Raw genomic sequence first — 23795 nt, 5'->3', positions numbered from 1 at the left:
ATTTATTTATCTTTGTTGAAGATGTTCCTTGAAGTTGATTTTATGCTCTAGCTGACTTTGTCTCACTTTGGTCCCCTTTCCTGTCGCCTTTTAATTGTGTTTAAATTATTCGGGAGAGCGGCAGGGGAGCTTCGATTTCTGTTTATCTTTAGCAATTCCCCAAGAATTGGATCGAAATTTCTTCGAAATTTATTGCTCCGGAAATTAAAGAAAGTTTGCGAAGGAAAATGGCTCCTGGGACTTTTAATACAAACGCTCAGATGTAAAATATGAAAAAAGGACTTACGTTTGGTGCTTAGAATCTTAATATAATTTTTTATCACAGCACCCAATAGTTTATGAAATATGTTTATAATATATTTATTGACCATCCACAAAACCTTTCTTTCTTATCAGCCGAAAGATAATAAAATTATACAACATTTCAAAAGAACAACAGCCTCGCAGAAGGATATTCTATTTTGTCGCTTCATTTTCAAAGCTGATTTTTATCACGGGGAACATTGAAAATTTATCACAGCGCATAAATTCTGTGCCGTTTGCCAATTTTTATTATCTGCAAAATACTTTATGCGCATCTGAGGAATACACGGGATAGGGAGCATCTAATGGATACATGAACCCAAATTGAGACACTTTGCATAGACCAAAGCAATCATCATCCCCTCGAAGGGAGTCGGGAAACTTCGGTAGGGAAAAGCTCGGAAAATGAGCCAAGAAATAATGATAAAAGGTGAAAAATGCACTTTGCGGAAAGGAAAAACAGAAAATGCTAAGCGCAACTTATTATGAAGGGAGCACAGCAAAAGAGGAGTGGGAAAAGAAAACTTTGAGCGGAAGCTTCAGCTGCATGTGTTGCATACTTTGTGGGACTCCAAAGAAAGCATGAAAAATGGGCAAGGGGAAAACTAATTTTTAATGCCTCCCAGAGGAAAGGAAAAATAGGAAAAGTTTCCTCCTCCGATTGCAACGCAAAATGTTGTCACTTTGTATCCCGACAGCAGGGATCATCAATCGCCGCTCTCTTTTCTGAGTCACCAGCGGATTCATCAGAAAAATGTAAGAAATAGGAGTAAGTAAACCAAACTTCTTCTCGTTTGCCAATAAATTTTCAATTTCCGCCTGAAATTTGCAATTTATTTCACTCCAGAAAAGCTAATTTCCCCGCTCTCCAAACACTTCGCCCCTTTGTAAGTCACTTTCAGGGAGTTTTCCAAGGTGGATGGTTGGTTTTCCCTGCAGTTTTCCACACAAGCTCGCCAGAGTTTATCGAAGGACATAAATACGTCGGAAAATTGCATTGTCTGCTGCCAGGATTGCACTTTATTAGATAAGCAAAACAAGGTAAACATCTGCCGCATTCCTCTGCGATCCTTTGACAAGTAAACAACTGGAAAAGTTCGCCCTTCATTTTCCACACATAAATCCCAGCATTTTTGTCAATGGTGCCAGCAATTTGATTTGATTTGCCAACTCTGCGAAAATATTTCATAAATATTTGCCCGGAATTTTCCCCGATTTTTCAACACTTTTTCTGGGGTTTCCTTCTTATCGCCCAGCGAACATTTGCAACTGTGAAAATATTATTCACTCTTTCCGTTTGTTTTTCCCTTGCTACTTTGTTGTGCAAATATTTTTGACCGTTTTTGCACTTCATTTGCCTGGGTGGGCGTGTTTGGGAGGGGCGTGGCTGTTTGTTTTTCTTTGATGTGCTAAATTGGTGCAACGACTGCATTCGGAATGAGATTCGATCGCCTTGAAATCGTAGAAGTTAACTTGGGATTATGGGGAAAATGGGGATGGAAGCCCTTAGTTTGCATACTTAACTCTCGAAACAGAGATTTTTATTTTCAAGCCCCTTTGGGACGATATCCATTTGCTTTTAACGACTTGCGAGCAAAGTTTCCCCGCAGGCAACACGAATCCTTTTCCAAGTGAAACATTAAACTTTTCCCCATCAGAAAATAAGGATAACAACAGGGTGGCAAAGGACATCAGCTGAAAGGCAGCCAGGATAATGGCCATGCAGACATGTCAGCAATAAGAGAAAACATTTTCAATAATCTTAAAAGAGGTTAAAGGCGGAGCATTTTCATGACATTTTTGACATCATTTTGAATACTACATATACATTTATTCATAATGACCAAAAGATTTGTGAGGATATTTTAAGGTCAACGAACATTAAACCACTTTGAACCACTTAGCTAAAGTCTGGCCCAACTAAAACGAAAGTTTAAAAGTGAAAAAGCACAAATTCTATTGCGATATATAATACATTTGATCCACCCCCGCCCACTTTTCGCCCTCTCTACCACTTCCAACATAATTTGTCTAATTAACTCATTTCTGGTGTACTCTTGAGTATCCTTTTCCTTTTACCCTGATAAAAAAAATCCTTTCAGGGGATTTTTGTTAGTCCAATTTGAACGAAATCTTTTACAGACTCCAATTATGCCACTTCGTTGAAACTGTGACTGGGGCGTCCAAATTGCATGTGAATTCCTCGAACGGGCTTACGTGGCGTATGCTTAACTTCTTTGTATCGCCTTAGATGTGTGGGTTCCTTGGCGCCTTATTTATAATGAATTCACGCACTCAAAGTACGTAGCCATGGGCTACTGACTCTTAAATTCCGCGATTAATTAGCGCTTAAGAAACGAGGGTATACTTATATCTGTTTTAGAATTCCGAGGAGAATCCGCACTTCTTTCACTATAACTACATCCTTGTATCCAGCAATCAGTCTATCAGTACACATGACTTAATTGATGGCTAGTTTTCGTTTAAGTAACATCGAGCTGCAAAAGGGTAAAGTCGATCCCACACTTGAGAAATTGCATTCGGTTGTCCATGCAAATTGCAAAAGTCCTCGCTCATTTCATTGTTGACCCTGTTTGTTCCCCAATTGTTTGCTGTGGTTAGTAATTAAAAGTTCGAACTACTGTTGTCGGAAAACGCCTCACCAATTCTAATGGCAAGCTGTGTAGCAAGTGCCTACCTTGAGGATGTGGTGCAGCTGCTCTGAATAGTCATGAAAACGTGGTTTGATAATGGAATGAGCATAAGGGAAATTGCTGTGGGCTCCTTGAAATTGGTGAAGTATGGACTTACTGCATAAGAGGGCTTCTCTCTGTTATATATGAAATAGAAAACTAAAAAAGAACATCTCCTGTTCCACCGAAAACAGCAACACACCAACAATAAAATGGAAAAAGTGTGGTTGTTCTACGTGAAATTTAATCTGACACTCTTAATTAGTAAGTTTATTAAACATATTCCAATCTTTAATCGAGCGATTTTCAGGTAGTATTTCGGCACATTTACTCATCAAATATTGCATTTCGGGTAATGAAGTTCGTCCTTGAAGTTAACTAACCGGTAAATTCACAATACAGCGAGCGAAAGTTCCCAATAATTAGTTTGCTTATCTGTCTGACTCATCAAGAAGTCACCACTCTATGTTCACAACGTTCCGTAGGGTCATTTCCGTGTCACAAATTATTCCGAGTCGGACTTCAATAATGTCACAACCGAATCGGATTCATCGGATTCGTCAGGTCCTTGCGCACTTCACCATCAGAGCTACGTTGTATGGATCCTGGGTCCTCGGACTATTTCCCTTCACTTTCGATTCTCGGACAAGGCGCCTGTATCGCTCCAAGTGGCTTTTGGCATATGGTTTGGTGCTTAACTTGAGTCTGCTGGTTTTATCAGTGCTGCCTTCGACGGATGATCACAATTCTGTCAAGGTGGAGGTCTTTGAGCGGAATCCATTGGTTAAGCAGGTGGAAGAGCTGGTAGAGGTTATCGGTGTGATAACCACACTGGTGACCCATCTGCGAACCTTTTCGAGGAGCAGTGAACTAGCTGAGATTCTCAATGAGCTACTGGTGCTGGAGAAGCGTCACTTCAGTAAGCTCATCCTATCGGAGTGCGACCAATTCAATAGGTATGTGATCGAAAAGGGTCTTGTGGTAATCCTGGAAATCGGCTCCTCTTTGCTGATCTACTTTGGCATACCGGATAGCAAGATTGTTATCCACGAGGCAGTCTGTATCTACATTGTGCAGCTGGAAGTGCTAATGGTGGTGATGCACTTTCACCTGGCAGTGATCTACATATACCGGTATGTGTGGATAATCAATGGACAACTTCTGGACATGGCCAGTCGCCTGAGAAGGGGAGACAGCGTGGATCCTGATCGAGTCCAACTGCTTCTCGGGCTATATTCTCGCCTTTTGGACTTGAACGCCCGCCTAGCCGCCATTTATGATATTCAGGTGACATTTTTCATGGCCACCTTGTTTTCGGCCAACATTATTTTGGGCCATGTGCTGGTCATTTGCTGGATCAACATCAAGAGATTCTCCCTGGTAATCATGATCCTGCTCTTTCCCCAAGCTTTGATCGTCAACTTTTGGGACCTTTGGTTGGGAATCGCCTTCTGCGAATTGGCTGAAAGCACGGGCAAAAGGACCTCTATGATCCTAAAGTTATTCAATGATATGGAGAACATGGACCAGGAAATGGAGCGCCGAGTAAGTGGATCTTCGTTTTAAAATATTATGTATTTCTTTACACATTTACTTTTCTTTCTTAGATAGCTGAATTCACCTGTTTCTGCAGCCATCGCAGTCTGAAAATTTGCCATCTCGGATTGTTCGATATAAACTATGAGGTGGGCTTTCGTATGATAATCACAAACATTTTATACGTAGTTTTCTTGGTGCAGTTTGATTACATGAATTTGAAATTCAAAACTGATGTTTAATCAATTGAGGTGTAAATTTTCATTTAAAGACGACTAAAAACGATAACATATATTACTTTAAAAGTTTTTTGTGACTCCAAATATTACTTTTCTTGACTCTATGGCTTACAAGTAGTTCGTACCTTTTCTAATATAGTGAACCCAGACTTATTGGCATCGTCCTCAATTTATCGAGTGCGCCAACAATATAACTCTTATCTCATTTAACCCTAAAATAATTATCCTATTAATTTGTGTATACTACAAAAAGTCATTCCTCTGCAATCGATATTTCATCACAGTATTAATCATTTTAAAAGGGTTTATGTTGATTGTTAACTTTGGAAGCCGTCAACACTTCGTTTGGTGCTTTCTATTTTAGTGTTCCCGTACTTTCCCGGGTGTTTACTTACATTTTTGTGGCACCAGTCGACTTTTCTCTCGTGGCCGGAAATGTTCGAAACAAGCCGCGACATTCGTCCTTATTTGGCAAGACAGATCCTTAGAGCCACTCTCTATGGATCCTGGCTATTTGGTTTATTCCCCTTCACCGTGGACTCTAGAAAAAGAATATGCCAACTTAGGCGCTCTTGCGGTCTTATTGTTTACGGCCTAGTCGCTAATTACATCCATTTATTTATTCTGATTCGATTGGCTTTTGAATTTAAGAAACAAAAACTAGAAGCTTTTGTGCGAAGTCCTGTGCTGGAGATCATTAACATAATAATTGCATTGATAAACACCCTTTCAGGCATATTGATACACTTTATGAACTTTTGGGGCAGCAGGAAAGTTGAGGAAATATGCAACAAACTTTTAACTCTTGAGTATCAGGACTTTAAAAGCCTGAATGGGAGAAATTGCCCAAACTTCAGCTGCTTTCTGATTCAAAAGTTTTTGACTAAACTGGGCCAGTTATTATCCTTCTTCACGCTCATCTACGCAATTCCGGGAAATGAGTACCCTTTACATCTCGTACTTCTGAGCTTTCTGATGGGAGTAACTCTCAATTTGAATACCATGCACTACCATATAGGAGTTTTGTTAATCTATCGGTATATATGGCTTTTAAACGGACAACTGAAGGTCCTAGTGAGCCAACTAAAACGGAATCCTGGGGCAGACTTTACCAGTATTCATCAACTTCTTTCCTTATACAACCGCCTTCTGGAGCTTTATAAAAAATTGGCCATCGCCTACCAATACCAAGTGATCCTATTAATAACATCTCAGCTAGCTGGCAACATCGTGGTCATTTATTTCCTCATAGTATATGGAATCAGTATGCATAACTTTTCAGTCTTTTTGGTGGTCTTCCCGCAATCTCTGTTAATAAACATTTGGGATTTCTGGTTGTTCATTACCGTATGCGATCTTACTGAAAAGGCTGGTGACGAAACTGCGATCATTCTAAAAATATTTTCTTACCTCGAACACCGAGATGATCGGCTAGAAACCAGTGTGAGTATTTGATAGAATTTGATATGATTATAATTAATTTTTCCAACAGGTGAACGAGTTCGCTTGGCTTTGCAGTCACCGGAAGTTCCGGTTTCAACTGTGTGGCCTGTTTTGTATAAACTATAAAATGGGCTTCAAAATGATTATAACCACTTTCCTCTACTTGGTATACCTAGTTCAGTTTGATTATATGAACTTGTAAATTAACCTTTTTAATTCATTAAAAAATGCTTTCAAAATTTCCTTCATTTGTTGCCCATTGTTAACGCCCTAAATCAATAGTTCACCCCTATGAACCCTTTTTAATAAGCCAAAATGGACTTTATAGATTGATTAACGTAATAGCTCCAGTTCTTCGATGATTGCTTATATCTAGTATAGTTATTGTATATCTGGTGGAGTGAAATTGACCATTTAATTTTCGATTGCTAGTCGAATATGTTGGGATCACGCAGCAACTGGCAATCCCGTTTGTGTTGGTTTGTCTTGAAGGTAACTTTGTATGGATCCTGGTTACTTGGAGTATTTCCCTTCACATTCGACTCGCGAAAACGACAGCTGAAGCGCTCCAGATGGCTTCTTTTTTACGGACTATTTGGGAACTCCTTTCTTCTTGTGAAAATGGTGTACTCAGAAGGTCAAAAGCAAGGCAGTAAAGAGGCATTTACGCGGAATACAGTCCTAGAAGACATCCACAACATAGCTGGCATTCTGGCCGTTTCTTCATGCTTCGTAATGCATTTCTTGAATTTTTGGGGAAGCATAAGAGTTCAGGACTTGGCAAATGAACTGCTTGTCCTTGAGTATCAACACTTTGCCAGTTTGAATGAGAAGAATTGCCCCAAGTTCAACTGCCTCGTGATCCAAAAGGCGGTTACTGTGATTGGCCTCTTACTTACATTCCTGAGTGTTTCCTACGAACTGCCTGGAAACAACTTTTCCGTGGACATGGTGATTGTGAACTCCTTAATGCAATTCAGCATCAATTGCAATATTATGCACCATTATGTCGGAGTCCTGTTAATCTATCGCTATTTATGGCTGATCAACGGACAACTATTGGAACTGGTAACCAAACTTAAACTGGATCATAGGGTTAACTCATCAAGGATTCGTGAATTCTTTTCATTGTACCGTCGCCTTTTGCAGCTCAAAGGGAGTATAGTGGCCGCCTACGAGTACCATATGACCCTAGTTCTTATAACTGGCATAGCCAGTAATATTTTGGCCATATATTTCTGGATTGTGTTGAACATCAGCATGAATATAAATTCCTTATGTCTGCTGATTTTCCCGCAGTTTTTGCTTGTTAATTTTTGGAATATTTGGTTGAACATTGTCGCTTGCGATCTAGCGGAGAATGCTGGCAAAAGGACCCCAAAAGTACTTAAACTTTTCGCTGATCTTGGGCTGAAAGATATTGAACTAGAAAGAAGTGTAAGTATAAACTAAAGCAGATAAAAAAAATATTATTATATTTATTTTAACAGGTGAACGAGTTCGCATTGCTGTGCAGTCATCGCCAATTTAAATTTCACGTGTGTGGACTTTTTACTATAAACTATAATATGGGTTTCCAGATGATCATCACCAGTGTCTTATACTTGATTTACTTGATTCAATTCGATTTCATGAATTTGTAAAACTGTCTTGTTTGTCCTCCTTCAACTTACTTATTCGAGCTTATGTTCACAGAAAATAGACACTCATTAGATTTGTGGTTGCTACTAATTAAATTACTTTCCGCTTGAATTATATTTTAATGTGGTGTTATCTTCATCACTTAGAACTTTACTAATTAATATTTCATCAACAGGCTGTTTTGGGTTTTGTGATGGCATTTTCATCAGTCGTCCTGCGATGTTCCGACCTCGTTGTGGTCTTCGACAGAAGTTTGTCTACGTTGTCCTTAAGTCGATTCTTTACAGCTCCTGGCTGCTCGGAATATTTCCATTTAAGTATGACCCAAAGCTGAGGAGACTACGCCGCTCCAAGTGGCTAATCCTTTTTGGACTAGCCATGACCTCCAGTCCCCTTATCCTGATGCTGAAACAAAGTGCAGAGTACCATGAACATGGGATCAGGTTGGATGTCTTTCAGAGGAACTCCGTGCTCCATCAAATTATTTCACTAAAGGAAGTAGTCGGAGTGGTGACCATTTGCACGGTGTACCTGCGAACCTTGTGGAGGAGCAAACACCTGGAGGAGATCTACAATGGGTTGATGCTCCTGAAAGCCAATTACTTTTGCTCCGATGCAGTGGAGTGTCCTGCCTTCGATGTCTATGTGATCCAGAAAGGAGTTCTCATTGTAGTGGGACTGTTAGCTCCCTGGATTGTGCACTTTGGAACGCCCAATATTAATGTACCCGTAATGAACGTCTTGGTCGTCTCGTTGGGCAAGTTGGGAACGCTTCTCCTGGCCGTTCACTATCATCTTGGGCTGGCTTTCATTTACCGATTTGTGTGGCTCATAAACAGGGAACTCCTGAGCCTGGTTTCCTCCTTGAGGGGCAACCAAATGGGCAGCTCCTCCAGAGTTCGCTTCCTCCTGAAACTCTACACCAAACTGGTTCAACTATATAGCAGACTGGCCGATTGCTACGACTACCAGACGGTCCTGATGATGGCAGTATTTCTGTCTGCCAACATCATCGTTTGCTTCTATATGATTGTCTACAGGATCAGCCTGGGCAAGATGTCCTTTTTCGTAATGTTAATTATGTTTCCCCTCGCACTAGCTAACAATTTCCTGGACTTTTGGCTGATCATGAAGGTTTGTGATTTGCTGCAGAAAACTGGAAGTCAAACTTCGATGATCTTGAAGCTGTTCAACGATATTGAGAGCATAGACAAAGATCTTGAGAGAAGTGTAAGTTTATGTTTCCTTAATAACTATCGTTTAAATTGAAATTTTACCCTTAGATATCAGACTTTGCCTTGTACTGCAGTCATCAGAGGTTTAAGTTTCTTCACTGCGGATTATTTTACGTAAATCGAGAAATGGGCTTTAATATGTTCGTCGCAAGCTTTCTGTACTTGCTGTACCTGGTCCAGTTCGACTTTATGAACTTGTGATTCCCCAGGCTTTCTATTAGGGTTGAGTTCCTTTAGAGCTGCCACTAAGTCTTCCACAAAGACATGAGATGCAATATTAAGCAGGTGACATCATGGCAATAAAAGCTGAATCACTTTCCCTACAAGCAGTTGAGCAATTGTCGTCGAGTGAATGAAGCAAACGACTTGCAGTTGGGAAAAGGAAGGGAAATTGGAACAGAGCCCCAGGGCCGCAGTGCAAAACTACAGCTGCAAAAGCCAAACTCCTTTGGAACTCTTAGCCCTTAAACGAGACTATGCAGAAAGCCAGAAGTTAAGCTCTCAAAAACGGAAGAGTCAAAAGCGCCCCAAAAGAGTGGAGTGGCTGTAAAAAGAGTGCAATTAAGGCCAGCAAATAAATGAGTTTACTGCTTTACTGCTTTGCAGCTAGCTGTGAATGGGATCCCTTTTTTTACTACTTTGCGAAAACAATGGCACTAACCTACATGAGCAGCTTTAAGGGCGCTCTAGCTGTTGTTCACACCAAATAAACATTTTAAATAGGATGCATTTTGAAGAAAAATACGCTGGCTTATTACAAATCCTTTTGTTTTCACAATTTAATTTAGAAAATATTTAAAACTGCGTATGTAGTTTATAAAAACTACATGTTTATATATAATAAACATTTCTGTGCTCGTCTTCTGGGTTCTCATTTGTTTGCCCTTGCAATCACCTGCGCTTGATTTATGCCAATATTACTATACACTGTGTCCGTCGTCTGTTCGGCCGGACATTGGCAACATTTAGGCCAGAAAACTACAACTGACAGGCAACAATTAGGCCAACAATGTGGAGCGCACAGAAAAAGTCAGACAATGCATACCCACACACGCTGGGGCCCTCGTCCTTGGCATCCCGAACATCCTTGGCTGTCAGCTACAGTCCTCTGGTCCTTTTCGGCCCTCGTCGGGGTAGAGCCCCATTATCTTCGATTATCGAGAGCACAAAGCCAGCTGCGATAACAGGGCCCAGCAGCCACACTCGACACAATCGCGTAAATTGATTTTTATTATCCTGTGCAGGGGATGCCCCTCCTGCCGCACGGCATCCTCGGCTCTCGAGCTTCTGCAAATTTCCTGCCCATCTGCACGGCGGGCAAACAAATATAAAGTCGAGTGTACACAAGCATTTGATTTATTGCCCTGGCCCAGGACATCCGCCAATTGTTTGGGCCACGTGGCGTCCCCCGGATCTCTCGGATCCTTTGTTTACACAATAAAATTCCAGCAGTGAAGTCAGCATTAGGTCAACATTCTTGCTGTTAGGGCGACTCGTCAACGCTTACGGATAATTCGATTCGCTCATCTCGATTTGTGCCAGCTTTCAATATATTTTTATTAAAATGACAGCATCTGGTTATCGCCCTGCTGAGTGAAGCACATTTTCACCATTTTCACGGAGGCAAGAATTCATAAAAATTTTCCATTCGCACTGTCAGCAAAAATAGGCCCGAAATGGGTTTCCTTTATAGTGATAAGTTCGGTTATCTGTCCCTCATTTCACTCTCCATAATGCGATCATCTTGTTTATGGTATTGGTTTTTATCGTCGACAATACAAAAGTTGCAAACCTAAATATTTATTTAGCAACAGAGATAGTGTTTAAGAACGTGTTCCAAAAAAAAATCCCAAGCTGTTTCTTAGCCAAGTGCAATTAAAGTGTTGCCAAAAGAATATGGCTGCAATATTTAGCCAGACTATCCACTAATTGCCCGGCTTTTCTTGGCTTCCTTCCATCGCATTTTCAGCCTTCAGATAGTTTCGTTTTAGCTGGGGACACAAATCGGCTTTGCTCTTCGTTGAATTGTTGTTTAAACTGCCAGCAACTTGCAGCAAATTGGCAATTATTTAATCCTCAAACTTTTCTGAGCCAAACTTTCGGGAAAAGCTTCTACCCATCGCTCCGAACGGCTTATATAAATTGAGGGCTGGAGGTCCAAATTATAACGCATTGGCAAACTAATTAAGGCAGTCGGCTTGAATCAATGGAACAATTGATGGGAATTTAGCGTAATTAGGAAAAGGCTGAGGGTTTCCCTTTCATTAACTGCTTCCCTTGAAGTTCACAAGTCTGCGCAGCTGACTCACTCCTTAGTCCATCAGAAACATTCCCCAATTTGCGGCTGCTGGAAAGCATATAAATTTAAATTAAAAATTTGCTGATAACCTTTGACCTTTCGTATGCAGCCTTTGGCAATCCCTTTGGGTCATTGAACGTCCTTTACCTAAGAGAAAACGAAAAAGTTTCGTCTGTTTCGTCCCTAATTACAATAAATGAACAGTCAGCCCGATTTTGTGGCAGGCCTGGCGGCAAATTTTAATTAATTTGCTGGACAAATTATAAATTGAGGTGAGCTTGCTGTCAGGAGAGTGTGAAAGGTTGAAAACTTGTTATCTGATTTGGGAAAGAAGCGCAGACCTTTTCTTACTAAGTCATTTGGATAATTGGAAAGCTATTACATGTAATTTAATGTAGGGGCCCAATAAAATACGAGTATATGTTGCCTACCCCGACTGACTTTTATATTGCCATAAAATAATGGCTGCACCAATAAATATTCCGCCAGACAAAAACAGAATGATAGCGGAAATTATCGATGGAATTTACGAGTCTGCCTCATGAGCATGCGATGGCGCATTTCGGCGAACTAATGTGTCCATCAGGATTTTTATGGTGTAAACAAAGCAATGAACAATTTGCGCGCAATCCGGATAAAACCAATAAATCAAATATATTGGGCAGAGCGAAAGGGAGGAAATGCGGCCCGAAACTTTTTTTTTGCTGAGCCAAGTTGAATGGCTACAGGACTTTGTAAGTGGATAGGGAGCGCAGGACGCAGGACGCAGGATAATAAAAATCAATTTACGCACTTTTGCTGTGAGCGACGCGTTCTTTGTAGTTGTTTTTACTGCCGATGCGGCTGATGTCCCCTTCGGCATTGTCTTCCTCCTCTGGCCTTCTAATCGAGGCTAATGGCGGTGATTCCTGGGATTAGAAGGGTGGTGGGTGGTCTTGGCCTGGCCTTGACAGCGGTTGGCCTCTGACAATAAGTGGCTAAGGGTCAGATTATCCGCAGCCTCGAGTGTTGATTTTTAACAGGATTTTATCCCTGCACTCAGCACTTTAATTGATGCCTTCCAGAGGGATTGGATTTCAATCTAGATGGGTATCCTTAAAGCATGGGTATCTGGTATTTAATTTAACTCATTTTCATTCAAATATAGTGCAAATATTAACATTTAATAGAGTTATACCTGCAGCATATATACAATATACTTCTAAAACTAAACAACATGCGTTCGTATGAATGGAAATCCGCATCAAAAGCAATGCCCGGAGCACAATAAATCAGGGAAAACAAGCAGCCAGCAGGGGAAGTGTGGAAACAGCTGGAAAATCGCAGTCAGGGAAATTAGCAGAGCACACACTATGCATCGCACAAGAGTCGAACAAAGAAAATGCGCCAAAGCTACTGCTTTCAGCTTTTCTCTGTTTTCTCCGCAGCCATTGTTCGCCGGAAAATCCAGCTGCATTCTTAGCCAGTCGAAAAAAATGTACAGAGAGCTGAAAACCCGTTCATTTGTTGGTCTTAATTGCGCTGCTTTTCACAGCCACTCCATTTCCCCGAATCCTTTCGACTTGTGCATATTCTCCTTTTGGCTTTAGAATGGCCTCCTTTTTTGGAGGAGGAAGGGAAATAAATCTCCTTTCATTGCTTCGTTTTTCCTGCTGATGTCCTGCGGCCGTGTTCCCGTTCTCTCGGCTTAAAAGTCAAAAGGGCTTTCACTTAGGCACGACTCCGTGTAAGCTCAGGTACATATTCCACTTGTTCTGCCTCCCTTTTGAAAATCCCCCGACTTCTTGAGCTGTCACTTGTTAGTCCCGCGTGCTCCCCTTTCAAGGACCCTCAACTCCAGACGACACAAGGAAGTGCGAACCAATTAGAGGACTCTTCCAGGGGCGCATTTAATGGACTATCTTCACAGGTTCCAAAAATCGAACTGGATGAGGAACAGCAGGTACAGAAAGCTGGTGATGGCCATGCGAAAACCCATCTCGCAGTTCACGTAAAACAAGCCGCAATGATGGAATCTCAGCCGGCGATGGCTGCAGAATAATGCAAAGTCCGTGATCTAGGTTAGGAAAAGTAGTTTCAATTGAATAATAAATAATGAATAATGTTAAAGGGTTCATCTTACACTTCTCTCCAGTTTCTGATCTAAGCATTCAATATCATTGAACAACTTCAGGATGGTGGAAGTTTGTCTACCACTTCTTTCCGCCAACTCACAAATCTCAATGTTTAGCCAAAAATCCAACATGTTGATGGCCAGGGCTTGAACAAAGATCACAATTTGAATGTCCATGTTTTTGTTTAGACTAATGGAGTAGATTATGAAGAAGTAGATGCCCAGAACATTGGCGATCAGAAAGCTGGCCATCACCATGACCATTTGATAATCATAGATGGATGCCAGACGATGGCTAAGATCCAATAGGCGATGGTACAGTTTGAGCAAAAAGTCCACCTTCTCAGACTCAACGGTTTCCCCATTCGCCAGTTTGTTAACTAGCTTGAGGAGCTCCCTATTTACAATCCACACATATCGGTAGACAAAGACGACGGCCAGGTGAAAGTGTGAGGCTCCCAGGAGAACTGCCGAGATCATTAAACACAAACTGCCGAGTCCAATGAAGAACTGCGCACTGAAATTCGGTGACATGCCCAGTTCCAAGGCCAGCATGGATGCAATTTCCAGGACCACAGATAAGCCTTTGTACAGGACGAACCTATCGAAGCGGGTGCACTCCTCCAAAGAATAGTAACGAAAGTAGCGGTGCTGCAGGTCCTGTAGTTCGTTGAGGGTCCTCTCGATATCGTCGCTCCTCCAGAAACTTCGCAGCAGCATTATTGACACCATTGAAAGGCTCTGAATGTCGTGAATGCCATTGATCTGCTCGGCCAGTGCGTTCCTGTGAAACACCTCCATACGAAGCGGAATTTCGGTCTCAGTGTCATTGGTAACGACCAGCAGAATGAATGCCGCATTCAGGACACAGCCATACACAATTAACCACTTGGAACGACGCAATGTCCTTGTCCAGCTATCGTAGGTGAAGGGAAACACGCCCAGGATCCATGATCCGTATAAAGCACCCTTCAACGTGAGGCTGGTCCACTTCTGGCGGAAGCCACTTCCGCTACGCCGGAACATTCCGCCCGGAGAGTCAGCCTCGAATGGTCACGAGTGGAATCCACCGACGAGTGCCAGCTGCGATAAGGTTGGTTGCATATACAAATGGTTTCCGGGCCTGGTGTGGGAAATGCCGATGAAGGCATTGCTTGTCCAGACCAACAAACATTTCACCACTCTGCACTGAAAGAAATCAATAATAGTAGTAACTTACATATTGATATCCCTTTAAATACATGTTTCATAGAACTTCGAGCTATACTATTTCTTCATACCACACCATTTTATTGCATAACAATTCAGGTAACGTCTTATCTTGCTTGTTTTATCACACTAATTAATCTTAGTGTAGTTGCCTTTATAGGCCAAACAAGTTGTTTGTGCTCATGATGCGAGCAACATTTGCTGCGATTAAATCATTTAATTAATTGGATGGACACTGGTTGAAGTTCCGTTAAAGTTTTTCGCCCCAATGCTGCCCACTTAGTCGGGTCATTTCTGTGGGCAGGCTCGTAAAAAATAATTTGGAGCAGCCCAAAGGAAACCAGAAAACAACCTCGAGAAGAGCCACTCATTGCAATTCATCTGAAATCGGTGAGGAGCGTCGAGTGCGATAATATGCCAGCATATTTCACTTCACATCTGAAGAGCTCTCGTGAAGATAAAGAGGAGTACGAGTCTTTGGGTCTTTGTTGGGTGAAATCCCCTCAAGGGGCCTTTCTGCACTGGAGATGTTCCGAAGTTGTGAAAATGAAATTTCATTCAATTAGTGTGGCAGACGACGTGTTCATGCCCCAATGAGCTGCTGAAATATGAGCGAAGAGACCGAGAAGAGTGTCCGATTGTGGGAAATATTTGTTGATGTCCAGTCAGGCGCTCGAGTTCTTGAACCCAAGTGCTTGAACCTCCGATTAATAAGGCTCAATTGGTGCATGGGAATTCTCAGTAACTGAATTCTTTCATCGAAGTGTTGGAAATTTTCCCCCAATATATTTCAGTTTTCATTTTACCCCGTCCCCATTGGCCGCTGCAAACTTTCAAATGGTTTAAAGTTGTTTCCCGATGCGCCTGCAGTTTTTGACACTGTTGCAAAGTTAACGCTTTTGCAACTCCCCTCCCCTCTATTAGGAAGTTATGTTGGCTGCCAAACTTTTAGCAGCTGTCACCTGGAAGTTCCACTCTTTTCCCATTTCATTAGTGGTATTTTTCTGGCACCTTTCAAAGTATGTTTTTGGCGCACTGCAATTGCTGCTTTGACACTTCTTTCACAAAGCTGAAAGTCACCCAAAGGGAAGATCAAGGCTTGAAGCAAATCCTTGTCCCACCGGATTTCAATTAATTCTGAAGCACTTTCCCAGAAAGCAGAAGCTTTGGCTTGTAAATTGCTGAGCAGACTCATTCTATTATCAAACCACATTTTCATAACAATTGAGAGCAGCTGAGCCGCATCCTCGGGGTGTCCTTTGTGGGTCCTTTGGGGACATTCGCTACACAGTTTGCAATTAGAATTAGGAGGCAGTGCTCGACACAACAATAGTTTGAATTTTTAATTGCTGACCACAGCAAACAATGAGGGAGCAAACAGGACCAGGTTATTTTGACATCCTGCGGCTCATCCAATTTGCATTGCTAAGCGAGTTCATTCGCTCTTGTAAGAGAAGGTGACTTTACCCATTTGCAGTTCGAGCTTAATTAAACGCAAAACGGTGTACAATTGTGGAATGTCGTTTTCCCTGAATAGAGCTCTCCTCTTGTTTGAAACCTACAATAAACCACAGAATGTTGGTTGAGACCAACTCCCTATACCAGTGAGACCTTTCTGCGGATCCCCCTCTGAATTTTACCCTTCCTCATATAGAATTTCCTTTCCTTTTTTTCAGAGCTTCACACTTCCCCCAAAAACGTGCCTAATTTTATTATAAGTAAAGCGCCAAAAACCAACACGTAGGGGTAAAGCGAGAAAAGTTATCAGACGTTGCGTATACGCCACGTGAGCCGACTTCCAGGCAGTCGTGCGCAATTAGGCTACCCAAGTCACATTTTGACTCAAATGACATAATTAGAGGCCGTAAAGGATTCCCTCTACCAACTTCAAACGAAGCCATGAGAAATCCTCCGAAGAAGTATTAAAAAAAGGGTACGGAAATAAGGGTGTTAGGGAATAGGCCCTGAATGACTTAATTAGAAAAATAACATTATAAGCGTCTGAAAAGGGAGAAGAACCTATTAAAACAAGATTTGTGCTTCTATTTTAACATTCCAGCTTGCTTGCTGAAAATTAGCTAAGCGATTCCAGATTTATAATATTCCGTGATCTTTGAAATATACCAAACAATCTGTTCTCCATTGTGCATTTATTTTCAATGCCTTTAAAAAGTGGAAACATGAAAATGTCCCGCCTTTAACCTCTTCCTTAGGATTATTGAAAATGTTTTCTCTTATTGCTGTCATGTCTCCTTGGCCATTATACAAGCCACCCTGTTGTTATCCTTATTTTCTGATGGGCCAAAGTTTAATATTTCACTTGGAAAAGGATTCGCGTTGCCTGCGGGGAAACTTTGCTCGCAAGTCGTTAAAAGCAAATGGATATCGTCCCAAAGGGGCATGAAAATAAAAATCTCTGTTTCGAGAGTTAAGTATGCAAACTAAGGGCCTCCATCCCCATTTTCCCCATAATCCCAAGTTAACTTCTACGATTTCAAGGCGATCGAATCTCATTCCGAATGCAATCGTTGCACCAATTTAGCACATCAAAGAAAAACAAACAGCCACGCCCCTCCCAAACACGCCCACCCAGGCAAATGAAGTGCAAAAACGGTCAAAAATATTTGCACAACAAAGTAGCAAGGGAAAAACAAACGGAAAGAGTGAATAATATTTTCACAGTTGCAAATGTTCGCTGGGCGATAAGAAGGAAACCCCAGAAAAAGTGTTGAAAAATCGGGGAAAATTCCGGGCAAATATTTATGAAATATTTTCGCAGAGTTGGCAAATCAAATCAAATTGCTGACAGCACGATTGACAAAAATGCTGGGATTTATGTGTGGAAAATGGAGGGCGAACTTTTCCAGTTGTTTACTTGTCAAAGGATCGCAGAGGAATGCGGCAGATGTTTACCTTGTTTTGCTTATCTAATAAAGTGCAATCCTGGGAGCAGACAATGCAATTTTCCGACGTATTTATGTCCTTCGATAAACTCTGGCGAGCTTGTGTGGAAAACTGCAGGGAAAACCAACCATCCACCTTGGAAAACTCCCTGAAAGTGACTTACAAAGGGGCGAAGTGTTTGGAGAGCGGGGAAATTAGCTTTTCTGGAGTGAAATAAATTGCAAATTTCAGGCGGAAATTGAAAATTTATTGGCAAACGAGAAGAAGTTTGGTTTACTTACTCCTATTTCTTACATTTTTCTGATGAATCCGCTGGTGACTCAGAAAAGAGAGCGGCGATTGATGATCCCTGCTGTCGGGATACAAAGTGACAACATTTTGCGTTGCAATCGGAGGAGGAAACTTTTCCTATTTTTCCTTTCCTCTGGGAGGCATTAAAAATTAGTTTTCCCCTTGCCCATTTTTCATGCTTTCTTTGGAGTCCCACAAAGTATGCAACACATGCAGCTGAAGCATCCGCTCAAAGTTTTCTTTTCCCACTCCTCTTTTGCTGTGCTCCCTTCATAATAAGTTGCGCTTAGCATTTTCTGTTTTTCCTTTCCGCAAAGTGCATTTTTCACCTTTTATCATTATTTCTTGGCTCATTTTCCGAGCTTTTTCCCTACCGAAGTTTCCCGACTCCCTTCGAGGGGATGATGATTGCTTCGGTCCATGCAAAGTGTCTCAATTTGGGTTCATGTATCCATTAGATGCTCCCTATCCCGTGTATTCCTCAGATGCGCATAAAGTATTTTGCAGATAATAAAAATTGGCAAACGGCACAGAATTTATGCGCTGTGAAAACTCGTAAATTTTCAATGTGCCCCGTGATAAAAATCAGCTTTGAAAATGAAGCGACAAAATAGAATATCCTTCTATGAGGCTGTTGTTCTTTTGAAATGTTGTATAATTTTATTATCTTTCGGCTGATAAGAAAGAAAGGTTTTGTGGATGGTCAATAAATATATTATAAACATATTTCATAAACTATTGGGTGCTGTGATAAAAAATTATATTAAAATTCTAAGCACCAAACGTAAGTCCTTTTTTCATATTTTACATCTGAGCGTTTGTATTAAAAGTCCCAGGAGCCATTTTCCTTCGCAAACTTTCTTTAATTTCCGGAGCAATAAATTTCGAAGAAATTTCGATCCAATTCTTGGGGAATTGCTAAAGATAAACAGAAATCGAAGCTCCCCTGCCGCTCTCCCGAATAATTTAAACACAATTAAAAGGCGACAGGAAAGGGGACCAAAGTGAGACAAAGTCAGCTAGAGCATAAAATCAACTTCAAGGAACATCTTCAACAAAGATAAATAAATTAAAGGAAAATAAAATGGGGAGGGTGGGAAATGGGAGGCGATGAAATCGATGGGAAGGTCATTCCGGGTCAGCGATAAAAATTCCAGCGAACTTTCTGCAAAGCGGAGGGGAATCGGAATCGGAATTAATTGCGAGAAATTTAATTTTACGACGGGAATTTCATGGTTCTCCCCGCGGGATATTTAAAGAAATAAAGTTCGCGAAATGGGAACGCAATGAAACCGAAAATGAATTGTTGATGATTCTTATCGAGCCTCGAAATAAACTGCAATGAAGTAGAGTTTCCATTTTCCACTGTTCCCTCTATAAAAATTAACAATGAAAATGTTTGCATGTTTAACTGCGCCGTAAATTAATTTGGAGTTTGTTTTTGGTGAAAGCAGAGTTGTGATCTTGTGGCGCCTTTCATTGTTTCAGAAATGATTTGCAGAGCGGAGAGGGGTGCGGCGGTCAGAGGGCGTTCCATGTGTGCTCTGAAAATATTTGAACAATTAACCTCTGCTTTTGTTGTCTCTTGCGGAAGTGTGCGGTTTTTCACCATGGACACGTTTTTCAGTTGCAAGTGCCACCTATAAAATGAACAACAAAGGAAAATTAAAAATGATACGGCATTTTTAAAGCAGCCAGGAAATAATCTATTATGTTTTTAGTTAATAGAATGAACACAAAGAAATTATATAAAATTAAAAATTTAATTTAATAGGGAGTTGCACAATAACATAACTTATCTGTGGAGTAGTGAACAACATCTTCATAAACTCTTGCGGATGATTTTCCAACTGGCGTTTTCATCTTCATTTTCCATGCTCCGTTTGACCTTTTTCTCGCAGCTTCCTTTCAGGAGTCGTAATGTCCCTATCCACTACCCTTTAGTGTGTGAGTGTGTGTGTCATGTGTCGGAGGATGTGTCTCAGTGTGAGTGTGTGCTGGCATCAAGTTCATAAAAATATCTGCCATAATTGCAGCTAAGTCAGCAAATGTTGACTGCTGGCTCCTCTATTCCCCTCTCTTTTCATCTGTACTCTAGCCTCTCTTTCTCTTCCCAGTTGTGGTCCTTTTCTTGCTTTCAAGCTCTTGTCTAGCCGCATTTTCCTTTCTGTTGCGTTTCCCTTCGGCTAAATACGAAATGAAAGGATTCAGGAAGGCACAGGATGTAAGTTGGGGGGATATGCGATATAAGAAAGGAGCAGGCAGAGATCCTGAAAGGGAGCACTTAGTTTTATGCTGCACATTCAGAGTTCCAATGTGGCGAGAATGAAAATGAGGCTCTGGAAAAGTAACACAGTGGAGAATCCTTTCACATGGGAAAGAACTTTCATGAGGAATTTATGAACTGGAAGATGCCTCATGAATCGATTCTTGGCATCTTTTCAGTCCGTTTCTATTCTTCACATTTCTTATAATCCACGATTTGTGTTTCCGATTCGCCCTACTTTCAATTAGGTGCTGTTCAGTTGCACTGAAAATGCAAATCCGAATGGGAGGCAATAAAAGTCACTCACCAGTTGTAAACAACACAAATGCAAGCAGCAAGTGTCCTCAGTCCTTCGTGGCTTTCCCCACTTGCAAGCCGTTTCATCGAGCAAATTTTCTCCTTTCTTCTTTAAAGAAGAGTTGACAAGGAAAAACATGAACTTTTCCCTCTTCATGTTCCAATTCTTTCTATTTTTCTGGGGGTTTATATCAAGCGTCATCAAAATGGGCGGAGCGAGAATTGTGGGAGTGGCTGATTGCAGTTTCTACTCAGGAAGAGAAAACTCAGAGGGAAAGGATTTAAATATCTCCCCTGCCGCATTTCCCATTCGTTACTTTGTTGCATTTCCTTTCCGACAAGCGAAACTTTCTTTGTTTTTGCAACAAATTGCGGCAGTTTTCCATGTTCTTTCCATTTGCTTTGCTTGCTTTTCTGGCCTTTTCCCATTTTTCCTCGCCCCATTTGGCGGAGCTCGAAGTGCTTTTTCTGGGCAGACTTTTTCACTACTTTGAATTCCTCTTTAGAAATATCATATTCTTAATTGACATATTTTTTTAAAACCATTGGAGCGCAACATTTGAGTGTTTTAAATTCCATAGTTAGCTTTGTTTTAATTTTCCAGAGATTTGCACTTCATTTTCTTTCTTTCCATGCCTCATTAGCTATTATTTTCAACCCTGTCATAACATTCACTTCAACTGATTTTTCTTTTTTCGTTATTTTCCGGCCAAAGGAAAATGCATTCGTATATTCAATTAAAGTGCGCAATTATTCAGTGAACAAATAAAATTGGAATTGCATGAAGTCCTTTGCACTTCCCATTTTCCATTTCCGCTACCATTTGCAACCACTCCCACTTCCTGCTTTTCGTTGTCCGTTATCTGAGCATTCGCTTTGGCTTAGTTCCTTTCCTTTTCCCTCTCCACACATCCTTAACGAGAGTGTTTATCATTAGCTCACATGACTTGCCATCCCGAATTCGCAGCACAGCTCCTTTCTGAGATCCCCTCATTTGCGTAGTCATACAAAACTAATGAGGACCCTCTTCACACATTAGCAACTGAAAGCTGGGCCCAAATATGGAATTTCATCTTCGCTGTCGAAGTATTAAAACAACCAGGCATCTGACTTCATTTCATTGTGTTTATTATTTGACTGCATTTACGAATATAAAACAAGAGAGAACGCTATAGTCTATAAACAAATAACAATTCCAAATGAGTGGGCGATCAGGTAACAGTGGACTTCCACTTTGGCCATATATATATACAAAAATAAAACGAACGAAATGAAATAAATTTTTTTTTTTTACTTCTCTACTTGTCTATATTCTGCAGATTACATTTTACATATTTTAGAATTTTACATATTTTTGAATCCACCTCGAACTTGGGCGCAACTATTTCCTATCAAACTTGGACTAACTACGAACTATCCGCAACAGCACCGCCTGCTGACCTTCCAGTCTGTCCAGCCTCGATCCAATGTCCTTGGGAGGGACCTCCTACCTCGCCTCCCTTTCGTTGCTGAATACTAGAGGTCCACTGCCTGACAATGTGATCCAGCATGGGGCTCAGTACTTCAGCGTAATCTGTATACCCGCAAACAACGAACACTGAATGCTTAAGTACTACCCGCCAAAATGAGTACGAGGTGGTCTAATTTGAATATTGCTTTATATGGCATGCATTTGGTTAATTCTGTGTTAATCAATCCAACCCAATAAGAAAGTGTTTGCACGAAAACAGTTCTTACTCTCTGCAGTCAAATTTGCAGAGCATTTGACAAATAATTATGTATAGATATATACGTATTATCTTTATCTTTATTAAACCTTGTCCAGCTGGCAAATGAAGGCCTGGGTATTATCGCAATACTCATCATACATGCTTGATTTGTGCAGGCCAACGCAGTTCTGCTTGCCACCAAAGTTGTCGGGTTGTCCAGACTTCCACTTCATAAACGATCCTTTATTTCCGGCGGCCGTCACGAATTCGTCCTCACTATTTCGATGGTAACCCAGCCAGAAGGAGGTATATTTATTGACGATTCTTGTGACGGCTTCAAGCTCGTCTTCGGTTCGGAAGGCTGCCAGGTGACCGCCCCTTTCGCGACAGGTTTCCTCGGCATCAGTCCAGGATTTCCTCTCATTATATTCTATGAGAAAGTATCTGGATCCAATCTTCTGCAACGCAGGCGACAGTCTAACTGGCATGCTCTGCAAGATGGATTCAAGTCTGCTCGCGGTAGGATTCGCCACAAGGACATTCAACAGCTCCTTCTGCTCAGTCCGAAATTCCGCTATCAGCTTCACCATTTCCTCCTTCTGCTCAGCCCAAGATTCCGCTATAATTTTCACCATCTCTTTGCTGTGATTCACGAGCTCCATCTGCTCAGTCCGAGAATCCGCTATCAGCTTCACCACGAGCTCCTTCTGCTCAGCCCGAGAATCCGCTATGATCTTAACTATTGCCTCCTCTTGCTTGGATTTGGCGTACTGATCACACAGTGGATGCACTGCTCCCAGGCAGAAGGCGCCACATTGCTGCGGCGCATTGCTCAGGACACAAACGGACTCGTTGGTGGAGTGGGACACTCCGAAGAGGAGGCAGAATGCAACGACGAGGCACAAAAAACAGGTACGCAGCCCACACATGTTGCGAAAAACTCAACTGACACATTTTTGCCGAATTTCGGGTTTATTTATACGGAACTCAACGAATTATGTACATACATTCGCCGCGAAAGGTTAAAGAAATTCAATTGATTAGGTATGTAAATCAAGGCAATTAATTGACAAGTGCACTAGAATGTACATTTAATGGAATCAACATCTAAACTTATTTAAAGTTGTTTATGCGCGGATTTGTTTGGGGGGTTTCATCGCTGGCCTGCTCTGCAAGGTGGATTAAAGTCTGCTCGCAAGGACATTCAACAGATTCCGAACACCCTGATAGTATTAATTCAAGAGCTCCCTCTGCTCAGTCGGAGATTCCGCCTTTAACTCCTTCTGCTCAGCTTGAGAATCAGCTTCACTATTTCCTCCTTTTGTAACCATTAACAAGTTGTTCTTTTTCAATGCCTTTCAATTACCATTCCGCCAAAAGTTATAATTAGCTGCAACAGTTGGTTTTGACCACGTTATCCTTTCACCCTGAGTAAATCGAAACTTTTATTTCTTCATTACATCAGTTCAGATCGATTCAGAATATCCTTTCTGATTTCCCGCACGGATGACATCTCACTTTACATGTCCTTGCTCTTCCCCTTTTAAATTTCCTTCAGTTCTGGTGACGTGTTTTCCTTGTTTTCCGTTTATTTTGTTTTCCCTTTTAATTGAATGA

At 41.3% G+C, this 23795-nt stretch overlaps 6 protein-coding genes across 6 annotated transcripts; 4 read left to right on the top strand and 2 right to left on the bottom strand.

Annotated features, from left to right (window-relative positions):
• The first annotated feature begins 3524 nt into the window (after nt 1-3524).
• On the top strand, nt 3525-4774 carry LOC6526459 (putative gustatory receptor 22a). Its single transcript, XM_002087542.1, has 2 exons — nt 3525-4545; nt 4608-4774. Exons 1-2 carry the CDS (start codon nt 3525-3527, stop codon nt 4772-4774), a joined length of 1188 nt encoding a protein of 395 aa, XP_002087578.1.
• A 432-nt stretch (nt 4775-5206) lies between these two features.
• LOC6526458 (putative gustatory receptor 22b) lies at nt 5207-6416 on the top strand. The gene is made up of 2 exons (XM_002087541.1): nt 5207-6214; nt 6264-6416. Exons 1-2 carry the CDS (start codon nt 5207-5209, stop codon nt 6414-6416), a joined length of 1161 nt encoding a protein of 386 aa, XP_002087577.1.
• A 236-nt stretch (nt 6417-6652) lies between these two features.
• Nucleotides 6653-7857, top strand: LOC6526457 (putative gustatory receptor 22c). The gene is made up of 2 exons (XM_002087540.1): nt 6653-7651; nt 7705-7857. The coding sequence occupies exons 1-2, from the start codon at nt 6653-6655 to the stop codon at nt 7855-7857; spliced, it is 1152 nt and encodes a 383-aa protein (XP_002087576.1).
• A 217-nt stretch (nt 7858-8074) lies between these two features.
• LOC6526456 (putative gustatory receptor 22d) lies at nt 8075-9291 on the top strand. The gene is made up of 2 exons (XM_002087539.1): nt 8075-9085; nt 9139-9291. The coding sequence occupies exons 1-2, from the start codon at nt 8075-8077 to the stop codon at nt 9289-9291; spliced, it is 1164 nt and encodes a 387-aa protein (XP_002087575.1).
• Nucleotides 9292-12685: 3394 nt separating this feature from the next.
• Nucleotides 12686-14528, bottom strand: LOC6526455 (gustatory receptor for bitter taste 22e). Its single transcript, XM_002087538.2, has 2 exons — nt 13512-14528; nt 12686-13445 (listed from the first exon to the last, which is right to left on the bottom strand). Exons 1-2 carry the CDS (start codon nt 14526-14528, stop codon nt 13293-13295), a joined length of 1170 nt encoding a protein of 389 aa, XP_002087574.1. The 3' UTR covers nt 12686-13292.
• A 7593-nt stretch (nt 14529-22121) lies between these two features.
• Nucleotides 22122-23124, bottom strand: LOC6526454 (C-type lectin domain family 4 member M). Its single transcript, XM_002087537.2, has one exon. The coding sequence runs from the start codon at nt 23105-23107 to the stop codon at nt 22280-22282; it is 828 nt and encodes a 275-aa protein (XP_002087573.1). The 5' UTR covers nt 23108-23124; the 3' UTR covers nt 22122-22279.
• Between the last annotated feature and the right edge of the window lie 671 nt (nt 23125-23795).

The sequence above is a fragment of the Drosophila yakuba genome, chromosome 2L, assembly GCF_016746365.2.
Source record: "Drosophila yakuba strain Tai18E2 chromosome 2L, Prin_Dyak_Tai18E2_2.1, whole genome shotgun sequence".
Taxonomy (NCBI): domain Eukaryota; kingdom Metazoa; phylum Arthropoda; class Insecta; order Diptera; family Drosophilidae; genus Drosophila; species Drosophila yakuba.
This window is presented reverse-complemented; position numbering and strand designations above follow the sequence as displayed.

Coding starts and splice junctions, on each gene's coding strand:
- LOC6526459 (XM_002087542.1), top strand. CDS start 3,525: ATGTCACAACCGAATCGGATTCATCGGATTCGTCAGGTCCTTGCGCAC. Junction 4,546..4,607: donor GGAAATGGAGCGCCGAGTAA/GTGGATCTTCGT, acceptor TTTCTTAGATAG/CTGAATTCACCTGTTTCTGC.
- LOC6526458 (XM_002087541.1), top strand. CDS start 5,207: ATGTTCGAAACAAGCCGCGACATTCGTCCTTATTTGGCAAGACAGATC. Junction 6,215..6,263: donor ATGATCGGCTAGAAACCAGT/GTGAGTATTTGA, acceptor TTTTTCCAACAG/GTGAACGAGTTCGCTTGGCT.
- LOC6526457 (XM_002087540.1), top strand. CDS start 6,653: ATGTTGGGATCACGCAGCAACTGGCAATCCCGTTTGTGTTGGTTTGTC. Junction 7,652..7,704: donor ATATTGAACTAGAAAGAAGT/GTAAGTATAAAC, acceptor TTATTTTAACAG/GTGAACGAGTTCGCATTGCT.
- LOC6526456 (XM_002087539.1), top strand. CDS start 8,075: ATGTTCCGACCTCGTTGTGGTCTTCGACAGAAGTTTGTCTACGTTGTC. Junction 9,086..9,138: donor ACAAAGATCTTGAGAGAAGT/GTAAGTTTATGT, acceptor TTTTACCCTTAG/ATATCAGACTTTGCCTTGTA.
- LOC6526455 (XM_002087538.2), bottom strand. CDS start 14,528: ATGTTCCGGCGTAGCGGAAGTGGCTTCCGCCAGAAGTGGACCAGCCTC. Junction 13,446..13,511: donor ATCAGAAACTGGAGAGAAGT/GTAAGATGAACC, acceptor TTCCTAACCTAG/ATCACGGACTTTGCATTATT.
- LOC6526454 (XM_002087537.2), bottom strand. CDS start 23,107: ATGTGTGGGCTGCGTACCTGTTTTTTGTGCCTCGTCGTTGCATTCTGC.